At 34.1% G+C, this 18,043-nt stretch overlaps 1 protein-coding gene and 1 long non-coding RNA gene across 2 annotated transcripts; one reads left to right on the top strand and one right to left on the bottom strand.

Annotated features, from left to right (window-relative positions):
* Positions 1-2,812: 2,812 nt before the first annotated feature.
* LOC129793599 (homeobox protein rough) lies at positions 2,813-17,772 on the top strand. Its single transcript, XM_055833727.1, has 5 exons — positions 2,813-3,529; positions 4,402-4,624; positions 4,703-4,799; positions 15,732-15,892; positions 16,816-17,772. The coding sequence occupies exons 1-5, from the start codon at positions 3,090-3,092 to the stop codon at positions 17,260-17,262; spliced, it is 1,368 nt and encodes a 455-aa protein (XP_055689702.1). The 5' UTR covers positions 2,813-3,089; the 3' UTR covers positions 17,263-17,772.
* Positions 7,432-7,944, bottom strand: LOC129793600 (uncharacterized). The gene is made up of 2 exons (XR_008750945.1): positions 7,778-7,944; positions 7,432-7,685 (listed from the first exon to the last, which is right to left on the bottom strand). It is a non-coding gene; the product is annotated as an uncharacterized LOC129793600 (long non-coding RNA).
* Positions 17,773-18,043: the final 271 nt, after the last annotated feature.

Genomic DNA, 18,043 nt, shown 5'->3' with positions numbered 1-18,043 from the left:
CGTACAAAAGTCCTCAAGATATTGCATTGGGAGTGGAAATTAATTTTTTTTTGCTTTTTAAAATAAATAAAACATTTTTTCCCAGTATTGTGGCAGAGAGAAATATTCCGTATTTGTCATTACTTGACTTCTTTAATGGAAAACTAAAGTGTAATTATTGATTAGTTACGAAATTTATTTATCTATTAATTGATATGGCTAAAACTCTTTACCTTGATTGAAATAATACCCCTATAATAATAATAATCTTCATATAGTATCACCATGAATACGATGATTGAACTCAAGAGGATTTTTTTTTCAAAATGGAATAACAACAAAGTATTGAGTTTTTAAGTTCAAGATGAAAATGTTATGAAAACAATTTTATCTCTTCTATTTCTTCCGAAAAAAATCTTTAATAAAAGAAACTTGATTTAACAAAAGGTTAAACTAAATTAGTTATTATCAGCATCACTGTTGAGCAGGATAACATTTGCTAGAAATAAATTTAGTTTTTTCAATTTTTACAAAACAATTTTCCTTACAAATTCTTAGAATTATTTTGATAAATTGAAACAAAATGTTGCCATTTTTCTGCCCCAAACTGTATTAGTTGGTGTTCCACTTCGTGGCCAACACCAAGTATTGTAATCGTCGGAAAAAACGACCACCTCAGATCGGGCTCAAACTTGGTATGAGCACGTTTTAGACATCCCACATTACGAAAATGGTGGTGGAAAAAAAAGTGTTCCGGCCGGCCTGCCGGCCGGCCGGCCTCTGGCCCACACTTTGCCTTATAACTCGAAAACGGTAAAAGATAGAGACTTCCGGTTTGAAGTTTTCTATAGAAATGTGGGTGTAAAATTTCATTTTTTCGCATTTTCAAAATCCAAGATGGCCGCCGTCCGCCATTTTGAACTACTGTCAACCACTTCCCTTATAGTTAGAGGTTAGAAATTATAGTATGTTGTAGAGCTCAGTGAGATGTTTTCATAAACAAATCATACTTGAAAATCGGTCAAGCGGTTTAGCAAATATGGCGGCCTAAAGCAAAAAGTGTTTTTTCGACATAACTCGAGAACGGCTTGACCGATTTTGACCATCTTGGTATCAAATGAAAGGTTTCAAGAAGCCCTACAACTCTCTAGAACATTCCAAGTTCCAAAAACATCCGCAAGAGGCGCTAAAATCGAAAACAAAAATTGCCTAACTTTAAGGGACAATATCTCCGAATCCCCATTAGGCAAATCTTTTAAATTTTGATATGTTGTAGCAAGACTAATAATCTTTCACCAGTCCAAAAATGAAGAAAATCTATGTCGCTGTTTAGAAGATATAGTTATTTAAAAAAATCTTGAATTTGAAAAGTTCTAAGAGTCATAACTTCTGAACTGCTTGACCGATTTTGCTCAATTTGGTATCAAATTAAAGGTTTTGCAAAACTCTACAACTTACTGAAACATCAGAAACCTCTAGAACCATTCCTTCAGGACAAAAAATAATAAAAACTGTTTTGGTAAAACAAAAAGTCGCCATTTTGTGTTCTGGATGTGACCTTGAAAAGTATTATATTACATGTCAAATTATAGCTCGTTTCAATACCTTTCCAAAACTAGTCAAGAAATTTCTGTAGCTGTTATAGAACCAGAGATATGACCATTTTTATGCATCAAATTACTGATTTTCACAAAAAAAATCAATTTTGCCTACTAATACAACTCAGAAATTAAATTACAACGCATAAACAGACTTTTGCACGTTGTGGGACACCAACTCTTATAACTGGACGCGTTATGATTGACTTTCAGTTTTTTCTCCCTTCTCATGTACTTTAAAAACTTTTTCCGAAATAAACTCATAAAATAAATAAAATTAAATGAATTTCCTGCAATTCCACCATGAAAATTGCATAAAGAACTTTTAATTGGGCCTCCCCTTCGTGTCCCTGATGGAGTCCACTCATTCGCGAATTTCAAATGAAATTTTATCCCATTTTAATCATTCTTGTTTGCACACACCGAGGGAAAATATGGGAGTGGTTCCAAACAAATTATTTCCTCTTATAAATGATATTAAAGCCATGTTATGTGTTTACTTACAGCACAAGCGCAATACTTAAAATTATTTTTCTAGCGGAGCTTTTTTAGGTGATTTTTTTTGTATTTGAAAGAAAAGAAGAAAAGGATTCTCTGTTGAGCGAAAACTTCCTTTTTTTCAATGCAGGGGAGTGTGGGAGAAAGAGTTTAGGATTAATTACGCATGAGTTGGCACATATATGGAGTGAATGAGAGCAAGAGGAGAGTTCAGTGTAGTGAGGATAATAAGTTTTCCTCTTCCCCGTACCATCTCAAATGAATCATAAAATTATTAGAGATACAAATTGATCAAATCAACATCCGCTTAGCACATTCATTCACCAGCAGACCTCCCATTGTGTTGCTCTTCCATATAGCACAAGGAGACAATTATCCTTCCATATTCCCCGACATCAACGGTAGCATCCTTTTTACTACTCCCTCACAGTTATGTTCTCACCCCTTAAATGTTGGGGGGATGAAAATTGCTCAAATGGTGCAAAAGGACGCTTAAGAAGGACAGATTTGAGTGGCTCCGCCTCTCACATAAGTGCGGGAAACTCTTCAATTTCAAGCCACTCCTCGCTTATTGGACGCGCTGCCACATTGCACAGAAGCAACATGTTCGTGGTTGTTGTCTCTCTTCCACCAGCACCATGTTCCCATTGAGACGTGCGCATAGAATTTATGTACCTGTCTCTATGTACTTCTCACCGCCAAATGTGAGTTTCGTATCAGACCTCACGATTAAGTTGGTTGGGAATTTTAGTACCGAATCGGTTAACGCGCGCAACGGACGTTCCGCAGAAGGGAACTCTTTTCATTTCTCCCCCAAAAAAAGGTTTTTTTCTCACGAAAACTGTGATTTTTTTTTAAAAATTAAACATTTCAAATCATTCAAATCGTTAAACGGCTCTAAATTCCGCGGGTGATAAAGTTGAAGGATTATTGTGTAAAAAGTGTTGCAACATTATGTGTATGGATTAACCCGTATGTGCAGGTCAATGGGATAATTAGCAAACTATTATATAGATGTCTAATTCAGTGTCAGTGTCGCATCCAAATAAACTGGGACATTTCCAATTAAATGACATGAATAGTCACCATTCAGCAACACCTCCAGATTCCCCAGATGGTGCCGATGGGAAATCCCCACCAAATTCCCCGCCACAGACGGATAGCCTATCACCACCACCGTCCGCCGGAAATGGATACCATTTAAATGGGAGTTACCAAGCAAACTTCATTCATGCCACAACAAATCAATTTACAAAGAACACCGTACCCAGCATCCGGAAATCCTTTAACATTGATGCCCTCCTCGCCAAGGGGCACACAACACCAGCGGATGAGGATGCAAAACGACATGTTGATGTGGATTCACCGGATTCAGCAGGACGCTACCCAAGTGATGATGTGTTCAGTGAAGACCGTCGCGAATTTACACCGAGCCCCGAAGAAAAGTACCCACGGTACAGATTTCTTTCACTCCTTTAAACTCAATGGAAGATATTTGTATAGTCTCATGAAGAAAAAAAAGGATTAAAATTATTGAAAAAAATTACCCTGGAAATTGATTCGAATTTTGTGGTTTAAAATGGCGCTGTTTTCAGCGGGGAAAATGCTAAACTAACGAGAAAAGATTACTAATAAATTCATACACAATGATTAATTGAATATCATGTCTAAATTAGGATCTAAATTGAACCTAAAAACTGCTAAAAGTCAGAGAAAAATCTTACATGGATCATTTAACCCAGAGACGTCCTTACGCTTAAAATAAATTGAACTGTCTTCAATTCTAGAGAATTAAGTAAAGATATTTAAAGAAAAATTTAATATTTCCATTATAAAGAAGAAGTTTAAGGATTTTTGCAGGGAATCTCAAGAAAATTGATTGAGAATTAATTTTTCTGGTTCATTTTGAAAGAGTTGTAATAAGAATATCAAAATACTGCGCATATTTGGGTTAAAATAAATCTTCGGGTAGCTAAATTGTAAATTAAAGGTTTTGAATAAAGATTAGTGATGGAAATCTTGTCTATTTTAGGTAAATTGTGAATCAAGAACTAACCTTTTAAAATAGGAAAACAGGAAAAGCTTTTCAGATCATGATAAAATTAATTAAAAGTGTTAAAGAAGAAAATTTGGCCTAAATGGGTTAATTTTGCTTACAATTAGATTTTTTGATTGAATAAAAAAAATGCATAAAACAATCCTTAACTGGGTTAATTAATTCGTATCATGAGACTATAAGAATATTTCATAAGAAATTAATTCCTTAATCTTCAAATTTAAACAGAAGATTAAAACATTTTCTTGACAACTTTTCTCATCTCTCAAGATCTGAATCACCTTCGTCCCAGCGATCTAGTCCATCCATTAGTCCAGGTTGTGAGGAGCAATCGCTTCACATGCACCAAATGCACCTGCATGACCCCTTTAAGAAGCCAATGCCACCGCAATTGCGTCCACAAGACTTCTCCCCGCTCTACAATAACTACCCCTATCATCTCATACCCGGCGGTTCGGCCTTTCAGAGGCCCGTCGAGATGAAACCCCTGCCCGTAAGTTTTTCTTTTTTTTTTGAGTTTTTTGGCGTAAAATAAATTATTGATTAATTGATTTTTTGTCTTCTCTTTTAGATGCCAATGGGAAATCACGCATTCATGACACAACACATACCTATTGAGTACTTAGCGAGAGCCGGGATGCTTCATCCTCGATTTCCAGATCTCACAGGTAAGAAGAATTCCCTAAGAAATTAATATTTTACACTGAGAAATCATCAAAATATATATTCTTTTATCTAAATGGAAAATTTTCCTGGTCAATTGAATATTTTTTTCTATTTTAAATAAATGCGAAAGGAAATTTTTCTTGACCAAATGAAACACTTTTCTGAATAAAATAAAAAATTCTCCTCATTATTTGCTCCTTCTCCTAAACAAAAAAATTATTTTTCGGTCAAAAGATTAAGCTTAATTTTCAAATAAACTCCCATAGATCATATGTCTTATCAGCAATACAGTGATGACGATATTTTGTCATACCTACAAAATATAAATAAATAAATATATAACCAGCAACACTAGCAAATCATGAGCAAATAAATTTATTCAAATGGCATGGAAGTGAGGAAGGAGGAAAAATATGGGTGATACTTCCTCTAGAGAAATCGAAATCATTCCTGAGGGTTGACTCCTCTACTCTCTCTCGTCGCCTCTATACGCTCTTTGGGAGTTATTTCAGCACACACCATACTGTATAATGTCTCGTAGTGTATCCTCTGGGAATGGCAATTAGCTAATTCCATTAGGAAACTCGTCACCAGTGAATTGTGTGTGAAGGAGAGAAGGAAAACTCCAATAGACAATGCAATAAAATTCCATACACACACATACATATTATACATAGCAGGATGAAGGAAAATCTCAAGATATTGTGGGGGTGGGTGGGTAAGTTTTTGGTGGGGATATTTGGGGCTTCTGTATACATATAGCAATCCCCTCGTATATACATATAAATTATGAAAGTATAAATGATAAAAATTGTTTTTGATGAGTATTGCGAAAGCGAGAAAATATCTCTGACGAGGGTGGGTGGTGGTGGGATGGACAACGAGGGATGATGGAAAAGTTCATCAGTTAATGGTGCGTTTAGACGCCATTTGTGTAGGCGGAGTGGAGAGACGTCCCATTTCGGGGAAAATTGCGAGGATTTTCCCAACGGCAGCGTGGAAATGCGGTGTATGTGTGGAAAAGAGAGAAGCGTATAATGGTCTAAAGCTTTAGGAGTCCAAATTGCTATGGGGGAGGACGCAATCAATGTAAACATAAAGCATGTCGTTTGATCATCATTTTCGACATTGTTTTCAGAAGTCTCGTTAACATTTTTCCGGGGATGATTTCGCCCTCATTTTGCCCTCGCGTCACAATAATACGGCCACATCTCCGGGACATTTTGTGGGGATATTAAAATGGCAAAATGTGCCTCTTGGACGTCTTTTCTTACATATAAATTTTATTTGCTCATCCATTTTATTGAATTACATTTCTACGGGGAAATTTGTAAAATAGAACCACTCCCTCCCTCAGACAGGCCACAAATTCAAATTTAAGAACACAAACGAAGAATTTTCCTTAACGAATTGGCAATGAGATGAAATGTGAATTCTGCTGAAAATCAAACCCCTTTTACCTCATCAACAATTTATTTTTTTATTACTTTATGTTCACCTCACAAAGTTTTTGTGTTTGTTTACAAACAATGATTTTTTGACGAAGGCTTTTCATGCTCGAAAAACATTTTCATCGATATGATTGAAAGATACACTCCATGATAGACTGGCAATTTTTTTCCACTAGGTTGACACACACACTGCTGGAGGAACGATATTGGAATTTCAAATGAGCTCCATGAACCTCCATATAAAGGGAAAAATTTTCCTTTTTTCAATACACATTTTGTGGCAGAAGGGGGTATGCAAACTTTTGCTGATGTACCCTAACTGAAAGTTCTGTATTATTTTTTGTATAAAAAATAGCTAAAGCTCTGAGAAAGCTTTTTTGAATCATAAAATTCTCTAAAAAAAGCTTTTAAAAAGTATAGATTTACTTAATTTTCTAGGTTTTATTTTATTCTAAGTTTTTCCGAGTTTTCCCTTTGATTTTTTTAAGTTACTCCAACAATAGACATCTCAATGAAAAATTTGGATTTTTATACTGAAAAACAATTTTTCTCTCCATAAAAGATTCCAGAAAACAATCCTTTTACCCATTTGAATATTTTAGGCTGAATCTTTCCTAATTTATTAAAATAAAGGAGCTAATTCTGGCAAAAATATTTTCTTTTCTTTTCTTACAATTCGTGAGTTATAAGGTTTTTTGGCATTCTCACAAAAAAAACTTATAAATTTGTAAGATCTAAAAAGTTTCACACTTCAACTTTTAGAACACGTCGCGAGAAACATTTTTGCTATAATAGAAAAGAAAAGGTTTTGGTATTCCGGCCGAATTTTTTCTTATAACTTGTAAGAAAATCTTACAAAATCATAAGTTTTATAAGGACCTGCCGAGGTGCTTTTTCAATCTTTTTGTGAATTTTGTGACCACCAAAGCATGATTCCTTATCATCATAGGCAACAATTGACTACTTTGACGGATATTTTACATGAATCTGAGTGTTTAGAATTGTTTTTTAACAAAAAATATTGTGAAATATGTGGAAAAACTCTGACCATTTTTTGTGAATTATGCCAACGAATGTCAATAATTTTCAGAGACTTGGTCTTGAGGAAGATGATTAGAATAATGCATTCACACAGGCACTGCATTAAAAGATACTTCTGTAGTGTAGAAAAAAAAGGCAAAAGTTAGAGTATGGGAAGACATTTTATTAAGGAACATTCTATGTAGATTCGCGACTTCTTCTCTTAATGCCATTCCGGAGAGCTGGTCCCACCAATTTCAACTCTTCCACAAATGCTTCCATCATTCCGCATAAGATCCTGCTTATTAAACAAAAATTTCATGCTGCCTGGGAGTTGTCCGGGTATTCTTTCCCGGAATCCGTGGATGCCACAGATGTTCAAAAGCTCCGGATGATTCAATTTTTTTCCATGACAGTCTAGATAAAAAAAAATTAAGAAAAACTCTTAATTCATGGAAAATTTTTTGCATGGAAAATGCAAAAATACTTTAAAAGGGTTAAATTTTTACCAAAAATCGAATAATCCATTGTGTTTTGTTGATAAATTCACTTAACTTTAACCTCATTTTCTTTATTTACATTAACTTATTTCACTTCGTCTATCTTCGGTTTCACTTCGTTTGATAAAACTTAAATTTTAACAGCGACATCTGTTTTCGTGTTCTAATTTCGGAGGTTTGTGTACGTGTTACTATAAAAGAATGAAAAAGAAATTTTTGTGGGAATGCCAAATCTTACAAAATCCCTTGTAAGACGAAATAGATAGAAAAGAAAATATTTTTGTCAGAATAAGCTCCAAAATTGAGAAAAACAAGAATTTCTTTGCCATAAAAAATGATTTATTAGAACCCTTCATGTGACCTCATGAAACCACTAAAAGCTTCATTAAGCTTTAGTTGATGGCCAAATCGTTCCTTTGGAAGTTTCCTGAGAAGAGTTAAATGTTCCTTAAATAATTCCCAAGGAATTAATAAAAGCTTTTTTGTCTAAAATGTTTGAGAGCAAACTAAAAGTTGGTTGAGAGCTTTGTATTTTAGAACCAACAAAAGTGTTTTCAAAATAAAATATTCAAAGCTTCACAATTTTTCAAAACACCAATAAAAAAAGTATATTCGTCCCTCTAAATTAAGCACAAAATTCAATTTCAACATCACAACGACAGGAAGAGAGAGAGAGCAAGGCAATATATGCAATGCATTGGTCAAACGAAGGGGAAAATTTTTATATCCTCTGATTAATATGTTTGCCGATTAAATTTGCACAGAGTAACACGTGAATGAGTCCTGGTGGAAGGTATTGAAGCGTGTGTGTCACACATGCTGCTTTTGGGGGTGGAATGCATCACTAAATTCACTATTGATGATTGCCTAATGATGCCATGGGACATTTTATGAGGCCACCCCCCCACCAAACTCATCCCAATGCCATGCGGGGGTTTAGTTGCGACTACCTCTCATTTAATCACTAATTATCACAGCACATGCCCCCCCACCATGCACACACCTGAGCTCCTCATAGCCCCATCATGATAAATAAAAAATCTCTACCATCCAATCTAAACTCCATGGCGTCCCGCCAAAAAGCCACCCACTCATTTATTCTAATTACCAAATAGAGCAATTTCGATGTTTGCCGAGTTATTAGATGTGCACGTATTTGCTAATTCACTTGATTACCACTGATAACTCAAAATTAATTAAATACTTATACTCTTGGAATTCCACATTCATCTAACTATATACAGCACATACATAGATTGCCGCACCGTCGCCACTTTGAGCCAGAAACATGACTTAATTCCATTTATCACGATTACCACTCAATACAGAAAATAATATAATTTCATTATACAGTCAATTTGACATATGGCAGTCGTTTAAGATGATAAATCTACCAAATGGGTTTTATTCACTGATGTGTACACTCTCTCTCTCTCTCTACATACTCCACACACCATCCAATAGATAAACGCCCCCGCCCACCCACTATATGTGAGGAGCAATATATAGAAATCAATTAGGCTCCCCATTCCATCAAGCAAAAAAGAGATGATGAAATATAAATGATTTCGTGACTTATCATTTTATCGTAAATTAATAAAATGGAAATTAAAAGAGTTCTAATCAAATTAGATGATTTTTCTCATGGATTTTTAGTTAACTTATTTCTTTAAATAACATGAAAAGGACTTGCAAAAGGAATTAGCTGTTTGTATTTTATTTCTTCTGTTAAAAAGAACTTTTGATGATTCTTTAAAATGTTTTTTTATGTAAAGAAATAACCAATTTTTTTTTAAGTAAATACTTCATATTTTTTAGAAAAAAGAAATTTAACAAAATAACCTTCTTTGTGCTTCAGCGATGGTTCGATTTTTTTTTAAAAATGCATTCCACAATAAACTTACATATATTTATTGCAAAATGAATAACAGCTGAGATAACAAGATAAAGAACTATAAAATCAATGATATTTAGTATGGAGTATTACAAGAGATAAGGTAAAATGTTTCTAAAAGCCCTCAAACTAATCGATATTTTATTATGTATTCTATCGCACAATTTTATCAAATCACCTCAAAAGGAATTTTATTTCAAAATTTCCCCCAATTTTGCTGAAAAATTCATCGATTTTGTCGCCCAAAAGATGATTTTATTGTACGTAATTTCATTTTGTACAACATATTTGGTATGGGGTGGGACGAGGAGGTGGGGGATTCGTGAATGTGGATCACAATCCACCCCCTCGTGGAAAATCGAAGAGTCATTGAATTGTTTGTGAATTTGCATAATAATCAATTTTGGGAGCGGCATTTGCGAACGTTCATGATACAAAAACAAATAGCGCTCCAATTTTGGGGACAAATTTGTTCTGGATCCATATAAATATTCATCAAGAATGAAATCAAATTTTCATGCTATATAGCCAAGCATGACGATTATGTGATGATGGCAATCAGCGTAGATTAAATCATCAAGCCTCAATCAATTATGGAAGAAAAATTCAGGAGATTTATTCATTTCTATTCTTTTTTTTTCACGTGAATTTTATGCTCTTATTTAGACTTTATGTGATGATTTATGTATTATAGGGGAGAATAGGGTAGAGCACATTATGAATTACAGAAAAAAGCTCATCAGGAAAATTTGGAAAGCGCATTTATATGCATTTTGTCTTGAGAAAATGTTGAAAAGTAAGAACTTTTCTTTAGAGCTTTGCCCAATATCAGAATAAGAATCTTGAGGTTGATTCTGATAAAAATCTCTTCTTTTATTCCCTTACAATTCGTCAGTTATAAGATTTTTGGTGTTCTGGGAAAAATCTTTTAGGATTTTGACAGTTTGTTTCTTTCTTTTATCGTGTTTTTGAAGAAAAAATATTTTCCAAAAGTTCTTTAATGATCTTTCTGATTGTTTTCCGGAAGAACAAATTCTTATTTTTTTTTATATAAGGATTTCGTAACCTTTAACTGTTAAAATCTTACTACTTTTAAGTTTTTTTGAAAAGAAAAGAAAAGATTTTTATTAGAATTGATAAGTCTTTTCATTTTTCATTTTTTCATACAAAATTTCCTCAATTGAATAGAAAAATTCCTCAAAAAATTGAACGCCATTGTTGTGTAGCATTTTGTATTTGTCTGTTTTTCAAATTTACTGCGACATACGCGAGGGTTGGATGTTGTGGCCAACGAGGGGATGATAGTTGATAGTTAGTGAGAGACTAATTTAATCAACGGGAAGCAAGCAACCCCTAATTCAGTCAATTAGCACCACTTATAGAAAAGGTCTTTCCATTCTCTCCCTCTTTGTTCCTCCTTCTCTATGCTTTTCATTCTCTAAGAATCATTGCGCGCTTAGAAATGAAAGGCGAATTTTCACCCCTAAATACCCAGAGGAGTGGAAGAGCGATACGGGGTGAGGGTGGATTGGAGAAGGAAACCCAGAGTACATTATTTCCTCGCCACAAGAGAAATTGTATGGGCGTTTCCAAACTTAATCGAGAACTTTTATTTCGAAGAAAACTCCATTGATAAAACGGAGTGGGGGTGGTAATTTTTCAAAATCATCCACCCCCGTTTTTTCAATGAAAATTCATTACATTTATGAAAAAAATACATAGAATGAGGAAGAGGGTGGGTGTCAAATTAGTAAACAGTCCATTTGGTGCGGAACGAGAGGAAATTATCAAAATGTAAAAGGATTGGAAATATCACTCGAGGAGATGTAGGAGAAAAAGGCACAACCACTAAATTTATTATGCTTTTTGGCACACATTATAAGTGAGTGGAAAAGTTCCTCCGTAATCTGTAATAGGGGCAATTTGTAAGCATTTGCTAAACCATTGTAGAGCATAAATCACATGGTAACATCCACCGAGTGAATACATATACAACGAAAAGACGCCAAGGGTTGGCTGGGGGGGTTGTTTCACTCGCACTGCCATGGTACATTATATATAGAGAACCCCTACTATATATAGCGGATGTGTGTGCGCAAGAAAAAGTCAACCATTTTGGGGGGGGGGGGGGGGAATGTAGAAGAAGGAAGGCAATGCCGGAGGAAAACGAGAACATTGCCTCAATTTGATTGCCTTTTAGGGGTATCAATCTGACACACCCTTAAAATATTTAATTTAGAGAAAATCGCAAAAATCAGACCTAATGCCTTTCTACCCTCTCACTCGAATGGAGAAGAGACCACGGAATGCGAGAAGACTTCCATTTGAATAAATTTATCGGGGATGGTACATATTTTTGGCAAAAGAACTTTCTACCCTCATATGTACCGTCGGAGGATGGAATTTGAACATAAAAACATTTTATGCTCAATGTAAAAGGAAAAGAGGAATGTTCTTAGTGATTTTTTGGCCTCTTTAGAGATTGATTTATTTTATTTATTTTAATCACAAATATGGTTATAATAAGATTATTTTCTTGATTTTTTTGTTCTATAAAAGAAAAACAAATGATTTGTTGTTTGGAAGAACATTCAGAAAAATCTTAAAAGAACTCTGGAAAAGTATTTTTCATTCTAAAAAAATTTCAAGAAAGAAATTAAGTGTCAAAATCTTTAAAGATGTTTTAAAGAATACAAAAAATCTTATAATAAAAGAGTTGTAAGAAACGAAAAGATTTTAACAGAATACTTTCTCTCAGAAAGTATAACTTCTTTCCACCAGAGAATATTTCTTTTCAGGCTCCTTTTGAACTCTCTTTATAGCCCCATAATTGTAATTAAATTTATTCTCAAAGCTACAATAGGTTTTTTCCCCTGAAGTGTGTGTTAATAATCTCATTATATTCAAATTGTCTCATTTTTGTCGTCAGCCATTTAATGCTTTTTTATGCTTCAAAATATTTCCCACGTAATTTATTGCAATGTCTTTTGTGTTAAATCTCCTTTTGAAGGCATTCTCCATTGACTTAATCCCTGGTCAATTGTACAAAGTCACGTCTGAATATTTGTTCACGATGTAAAATGCATCATTTGAGTGAGAGGAATATTTTTCTGTATTTTTGATTCATCTTCACATCGTCTGGATGCTGCCTCGATGTATGTTTTTGTGAAATTAATCGTGAGGAAATTTCTCTGTCCTCACCAGCGATTAGAGCAATAAAAGTCTTGACCCTCTGATTAGTGATGTTGTTGCAAAAAGAATTATATAAGAAGAATTGTGAGTTCGGGGGACATTTAATGTGGACAGATGTTGATATTTATGCGACAACATTCATCATACAGCATCTCTCTCCCCTCACGCGGGAGTTTTGTTTGTATTTTCTAAATCCATTTAGCTAAAAGTGAGCACAAAAAATACCCAAGAAGGGTGTTTGTTGGTTGATGCTTTATCGCCAATTAGCGTGAAATTTTCACTTGCCAAAAGGGAAATGAATTATTATGTGGCTTAAGAGTGAGCTCAAACGGATGATTTTTCTCAAAAAAAAATTTACAACATTTTTTTAGAATAAAATAAACATTTTTCTCTAAATTTCCGGACAATGTTGCTACATATTTTATGCTACACCTTTTGCAAAAAAAATCTTCATGTCGCAATATCCCTGAAGCTCGATGATGCGTAATTTTTGATGATCGCAAAGGGGATGAAAGTTAAACATTAGGGGGTGTGCGTACGACCACGGGGCATCCCATTGAATTTTGTATGACAAGTGTGAAATTTTTTGTGGTTCACTCTGCGTCCCTTTTGTCGACCCACCCTTGAATTTTCGCGCTAATTCAAATAGAAATAAATAAATTTATATATCCCCTGGTGCGGAGAAACAGCAATACTCAGCTAAAAGAAGCAGAAAAAGCGGAGAGAGGGTTGGGAGATTATTTGTCAGGGTGTTTGGGTGATATTTATATAACAAATTACAATCAATTTATTCATTAGGCCCTAATAAAACCAGACCCCTTTTCTCCATTCATTTTGTCCTTTTTCCCTTTTATTATTTAGAGCTTGCCATTGTAATTCTCTTCCTCTCAGTTTGATTTGAATTTAGCAGGTTTTTCTCATTGAGGAATTTTTGAGGGCTTAACTATATTATTTTTAAAGGATTTTTAATCATTTTTCCTTTAGAATTTTTATTCAATAAAAGAAAATAAATGAACAATCATTTTCCGAAAAATAAATTCAGTTTTCTTCCTAAAAAAATTAATTTGAACCGTTCTTAAGAAAAATTTCAAAGTTTTTATGAAAGAACGTTAACCCTTTGAAGGCCAAGTTAAATATTTCTCTCTTCTTTTACTTTGTTTCCTAAAGTGTTTAAAGAATATTTAAAAAATTGAAGAAAAAAATCTTAAAACCTTTCTTTACCTAAATTCATTCGATTTTTGATTAAAAATAAGGGATGGTCACGTTATTTTGGAAACTCTACAGGAACAAAATGGCCAAAATGTGAGAATTTCAAATAAATTTTTTGAGCACAAAAATTTATTTTCTAAATCAAAAATACTGAATTCTTATCAGTATTTGGCCATTTAACAAGAGTGCAAGCAGATTTCAAAATTTTGGTTTAAAAATTGGCTTGAAAATCGCTCTTGAAAGTCCCCGAGTTTCCAAAATAACGTGACCAGCCCTTAGAAACTTCTCATGTTATTCTTAAACACATAAAGTACAGCGCCATCTCTGTGACAAATCAAACAAACTACTCCGTACTTCTTACTACAACATTCACACACAATACTCTTTTGCAAAATATTCATTTAATCCAACAATGAATGCAAAGAAACGAATGCTGGAGAGGTTCAGCAACCTGCCTACGTGAAAACTCATCATTGATAGTTTCCATTGAAGAAAAATAATACAGAAGAAGAAATTTATATGTTAGAAATTTTTGTTATATGGTAATTAGTTTTTAAACCACTTCAAATTTCCTCCAGAGCTCAATTCTTGAATAAACATGCGCTGCTGGAGGAGCATCAGAGTTTGCTCGTTGTATGGGCAGATGAGGTTTTAGAATAATATACTTGATCACGCAGGGATGAAATAAGTATTCTTTCATCTGTTTTCATTGTGCCCATTCTGTGTCTTATTTGACATACTCCCACGAATAAATTTTTAGGAATTTTTCTCACTTTTCTAAAAGAAAAGATTAAGAAAAAATGAAGATTTTCGTTGTAAAATGATCCTGTAATTTAAATCCAACTCATCCAACTTAATAAACATGTTTAAATTCATTTTAAATCCTCTCATTTAACTATTTTCTACTCCACTTCCCGTTTCAATCCTCGCATGAACTCATGAATGAATAAAATAAAGAAAGGTTTGCAAGGACATTAGGAATTTCAATCAAAATAAACCCGAATTGTTGGCAATTTGCTGGTAATTTTTAGGGGTGATAGAATTTTTCACTATATATTTGCAACATATGTGTCAACACGCAATAATTCACCATAAGTAATTTTCACAATTGACCAATTTAAGCCAGTGCTGAATGGCAGGTTCACCCTCCTCGTGCTCTCGCCATACCAACTCTCCCTTTGCGAGGTAAAAGAGCTCCGCATAAGGACACCAACTGAGTGTCGGAGTGTGTTGATCCTTGACAAACCATACTCCTAATTCCATTTAGATCCCTTTTCTCTCATTCCCCCTCCTGTACTGTGTGGGCATTATCATCACAATGGGATTTGAGCCCTTCTGCAATTGATTCCACACACACACACTACATACGAGTAAAACTCAACAAAAAGGCTCCAAATGGCAATTAAAACGAGGCCATGTTCTAGAGAGAAAATTTCTCCCTCCCAAGCAGGGGGTTGGAGGCCTCAATCAGGGGCTGAGATGGTCCATTTTTGCTCCCATTCAGAGCAATCAACATTTAGCTGGTGGATAATATGTTGAGCAAATATTGGTTGTTGGATGCTCGCATCTCAATTTAAGCTGTTCCATCCAACCCCACCTCCCTAAAAAGACTCTCAAGACATTTTCGATCATGTGGATTAAATTGTTGTTTCCTCTCTTTTTTTGCAGGTTGTTCAGCACAGACAATTCTGGGTAAGACCCGAAGACCACGAACAGCCTTCACATCCCAACAACTCCTCGAATTGGAGAAGCAATTTAAGCAGAGTAAATATCTGTCCAGACCGAAGAGATTTGAGGTGGCCAGCAGTTTGCTCCTCTCGGAGACACAGGCGAGTAAAGTGTGAAAAAAATGCATGAAGAACATTCTTCATATTAGTCCTTTTAGTCTCTCTCAATTGAATAAAATGAAAAGTGTTTGAGAAAAGGATTTTTGGGGAAGAATTTGAGGAGGAAGAATTTTGCTTTATTAAAATGAAATTTCAATTTTTTATGGAGAAAATTATTTTCTTTGAATAGAAAAATTTATTTGAATGAATTGAGAATTATTTTTAGAACAGAAATGTCTAATTCTTTAAATTCTCATTGAATTAAGAACTTAATTTTTGTTTTTCTTTTGGAAAAATTGAAAGGAATTCTTCAACAAAATTTGAGAATAGCAAAATATTTTTTTTTCTTCGCAAAAATACCCCATTTTTCACTTAAATTTTCTTTATTCTTTCTCATTCAAATAAATTATTAAAATCTATTCTCAAAAAAAAAATTACAGTAAAATCTTGCATTAAAACTTATTTTTAAGAATAAAAGAGTCTTACTGTGAATCACAATAATTAAATATATCTTAAAATTATTTTTAATTGTTGATCTAATTATAAACAATAATTATATTTTTTTTTCTTGAAGAAAAATCGTTCAGAATAAAATAATTATTTTAATATTTGCCCTTCATTGCTCAATCCATCATCCACCTATCATAAAGCTTCCATTTCTTTGCATTAAAAAACGTAGAATAAAAAGTTATTTATTCTTCCGTAAATCCAAATAAATGAGATTCTACCTCCAAAAACTTTTCCCATCCTCCGGAAAATCCTCAGCATGTCAGGGGATTTCTCCAGGATGTGTGTGTACGTCTGGATTTTGTGGTTAAAAGTTGAAATGTGTGTGATTTATCTCCGCTTGAAGAAAACGCAGTGAAGGTTGGAAAATTTATAATATTTTTCTCACTTGATCCGCCTTTCTGTCTCGTTAACTGCAGGTTAAAATATGGTTCCAGAATAGACGAATGAAATGGAAGCGCTCAAAGAAGGCACAGCAGGAGGCAAAATCCAAAGACCATTCAATGCATTCGGGCACATCGTCCAACACATCTGAGGCGGACAAATCATCAGCTGCCTCCGCAAAATCATCATCCGCAGCATCGGGACAGGGAGGAGGTGGTGAGAAAATTGGGGCAACGGAAAAGCAAATGCCGTCGCTACCGGAAAATGCACTAAATAGGAATTTTCCCGCCATAAAGGCCAATCATGGTGGCAATGAGCCACAGCATCGGATTGTTAACAATTTGATGGCATCCAATTTGAATAATTTCAGTACGTTAGTGGAAGAAAATGTCCCCGCAACGGCCATTTTGAATCGAAGGGGGGTTGTCTTTGCCGACGGAGTCATCTCCAATGGGGACATGTTTAGGCCGTACGTGGTGTAGACGGAAATATAAGTTGTGAAAGATCCTCTTACATTCCCTTCAATCAGAATACCCTTTTTTCATTTTAAAAAAAAATAGGAAGAACGGCGTCTTTTTTTATAAATTCAATATGGCTACAATGTGCTATAAAGATCCATAAAAACCACAAACATTTAAAAATGCTTGATTTACCAAAGTAATAGAATTTTTACTTTAATTTCAACAAACTTAATTAAGCTATTAAAAGAAGGGTATTCGACAATTTTCTTTTCCCAACACTTTGTAAATAAAAACCAATGCTATAAAATTATCCTATAAAAAGAAAAATGAACTTAAGAGTAAAAGTAAAATTGTATTTATTTAAATAAAAACAAAAACGATGTAAATATTAATTTAAAAAAGAAAAAAGTGTGTGAAATTCAATTAAATTATTATTATAAAAATAAAAGAAATAGAAGAATTTTGTTTTAACAAATGAATGCAAAAAGAAATGAAATAAAAACACTACAATGTTCCTAAATAGACATAAAATGTATTTCGCCATTTTTATAGCAAATCGCGTCGTTTGTGTGAACGACATAACCTCACTCATCCCGATGCCCAAAAAACAAAGCGGATATGGGAGTTAATTCATTTTGATTTCTTCTCTCTTATTCTACATGCAATTCCATACCATTTAATGCCTCCATTTCGCATCATTTGAATTAATTTTCCCAAATCCCCATAACAACATGTGATGGAGCACAAATGTCTACCATTTTCAACTTGCACCGCACTCACTTTACCCGCGTCGACGCCATTT

Source organism: Lutzomyia longipalpis, chromosome 3, assembly GCF_024334085.1.
Source record: "Lutzomyia longipalpis isolate SR_M1_2022 chromosome 3, ASM2433408v1".
Taxonomy (NCBI): Eukaryota; Metazoa; Arthropoda; class Insecta; order Diptera; family Psychodidae; genus Lutzomyia; species Lutzomyia longipalpis.
This window is presented reverse-complemented; position numbering and strand designations above follow the sequence as displayed.

What these genes read in the sequence shown, in the direction of transcription:
- LOC129793599 (XM_055833727.1), top strand. Translation starts at nt 3,090, where the DNA reads ATGTCTAATTCAGTGTCAGTGTCGCATCCAAATAAACTGGGACATTTC. An exon ending in CCCGAAGAAAAGTACCCACG is followed by an intron (nt 3,530 to 4,401) that starts GTACAGATTTCT and finishes TCATCTCTCAAG; the next exon opens with ATCTGAATCACCTTCGTCCC. An exon ending in TCGAGATGAAACCCCTGCCC is followed by an intron (nt 4,625 to 4,702) that starts GTAAGTTTTTCT and finishes CTTCTCTTTTAG; the next exon opens with ATGCCAATGGGAAATCACGC.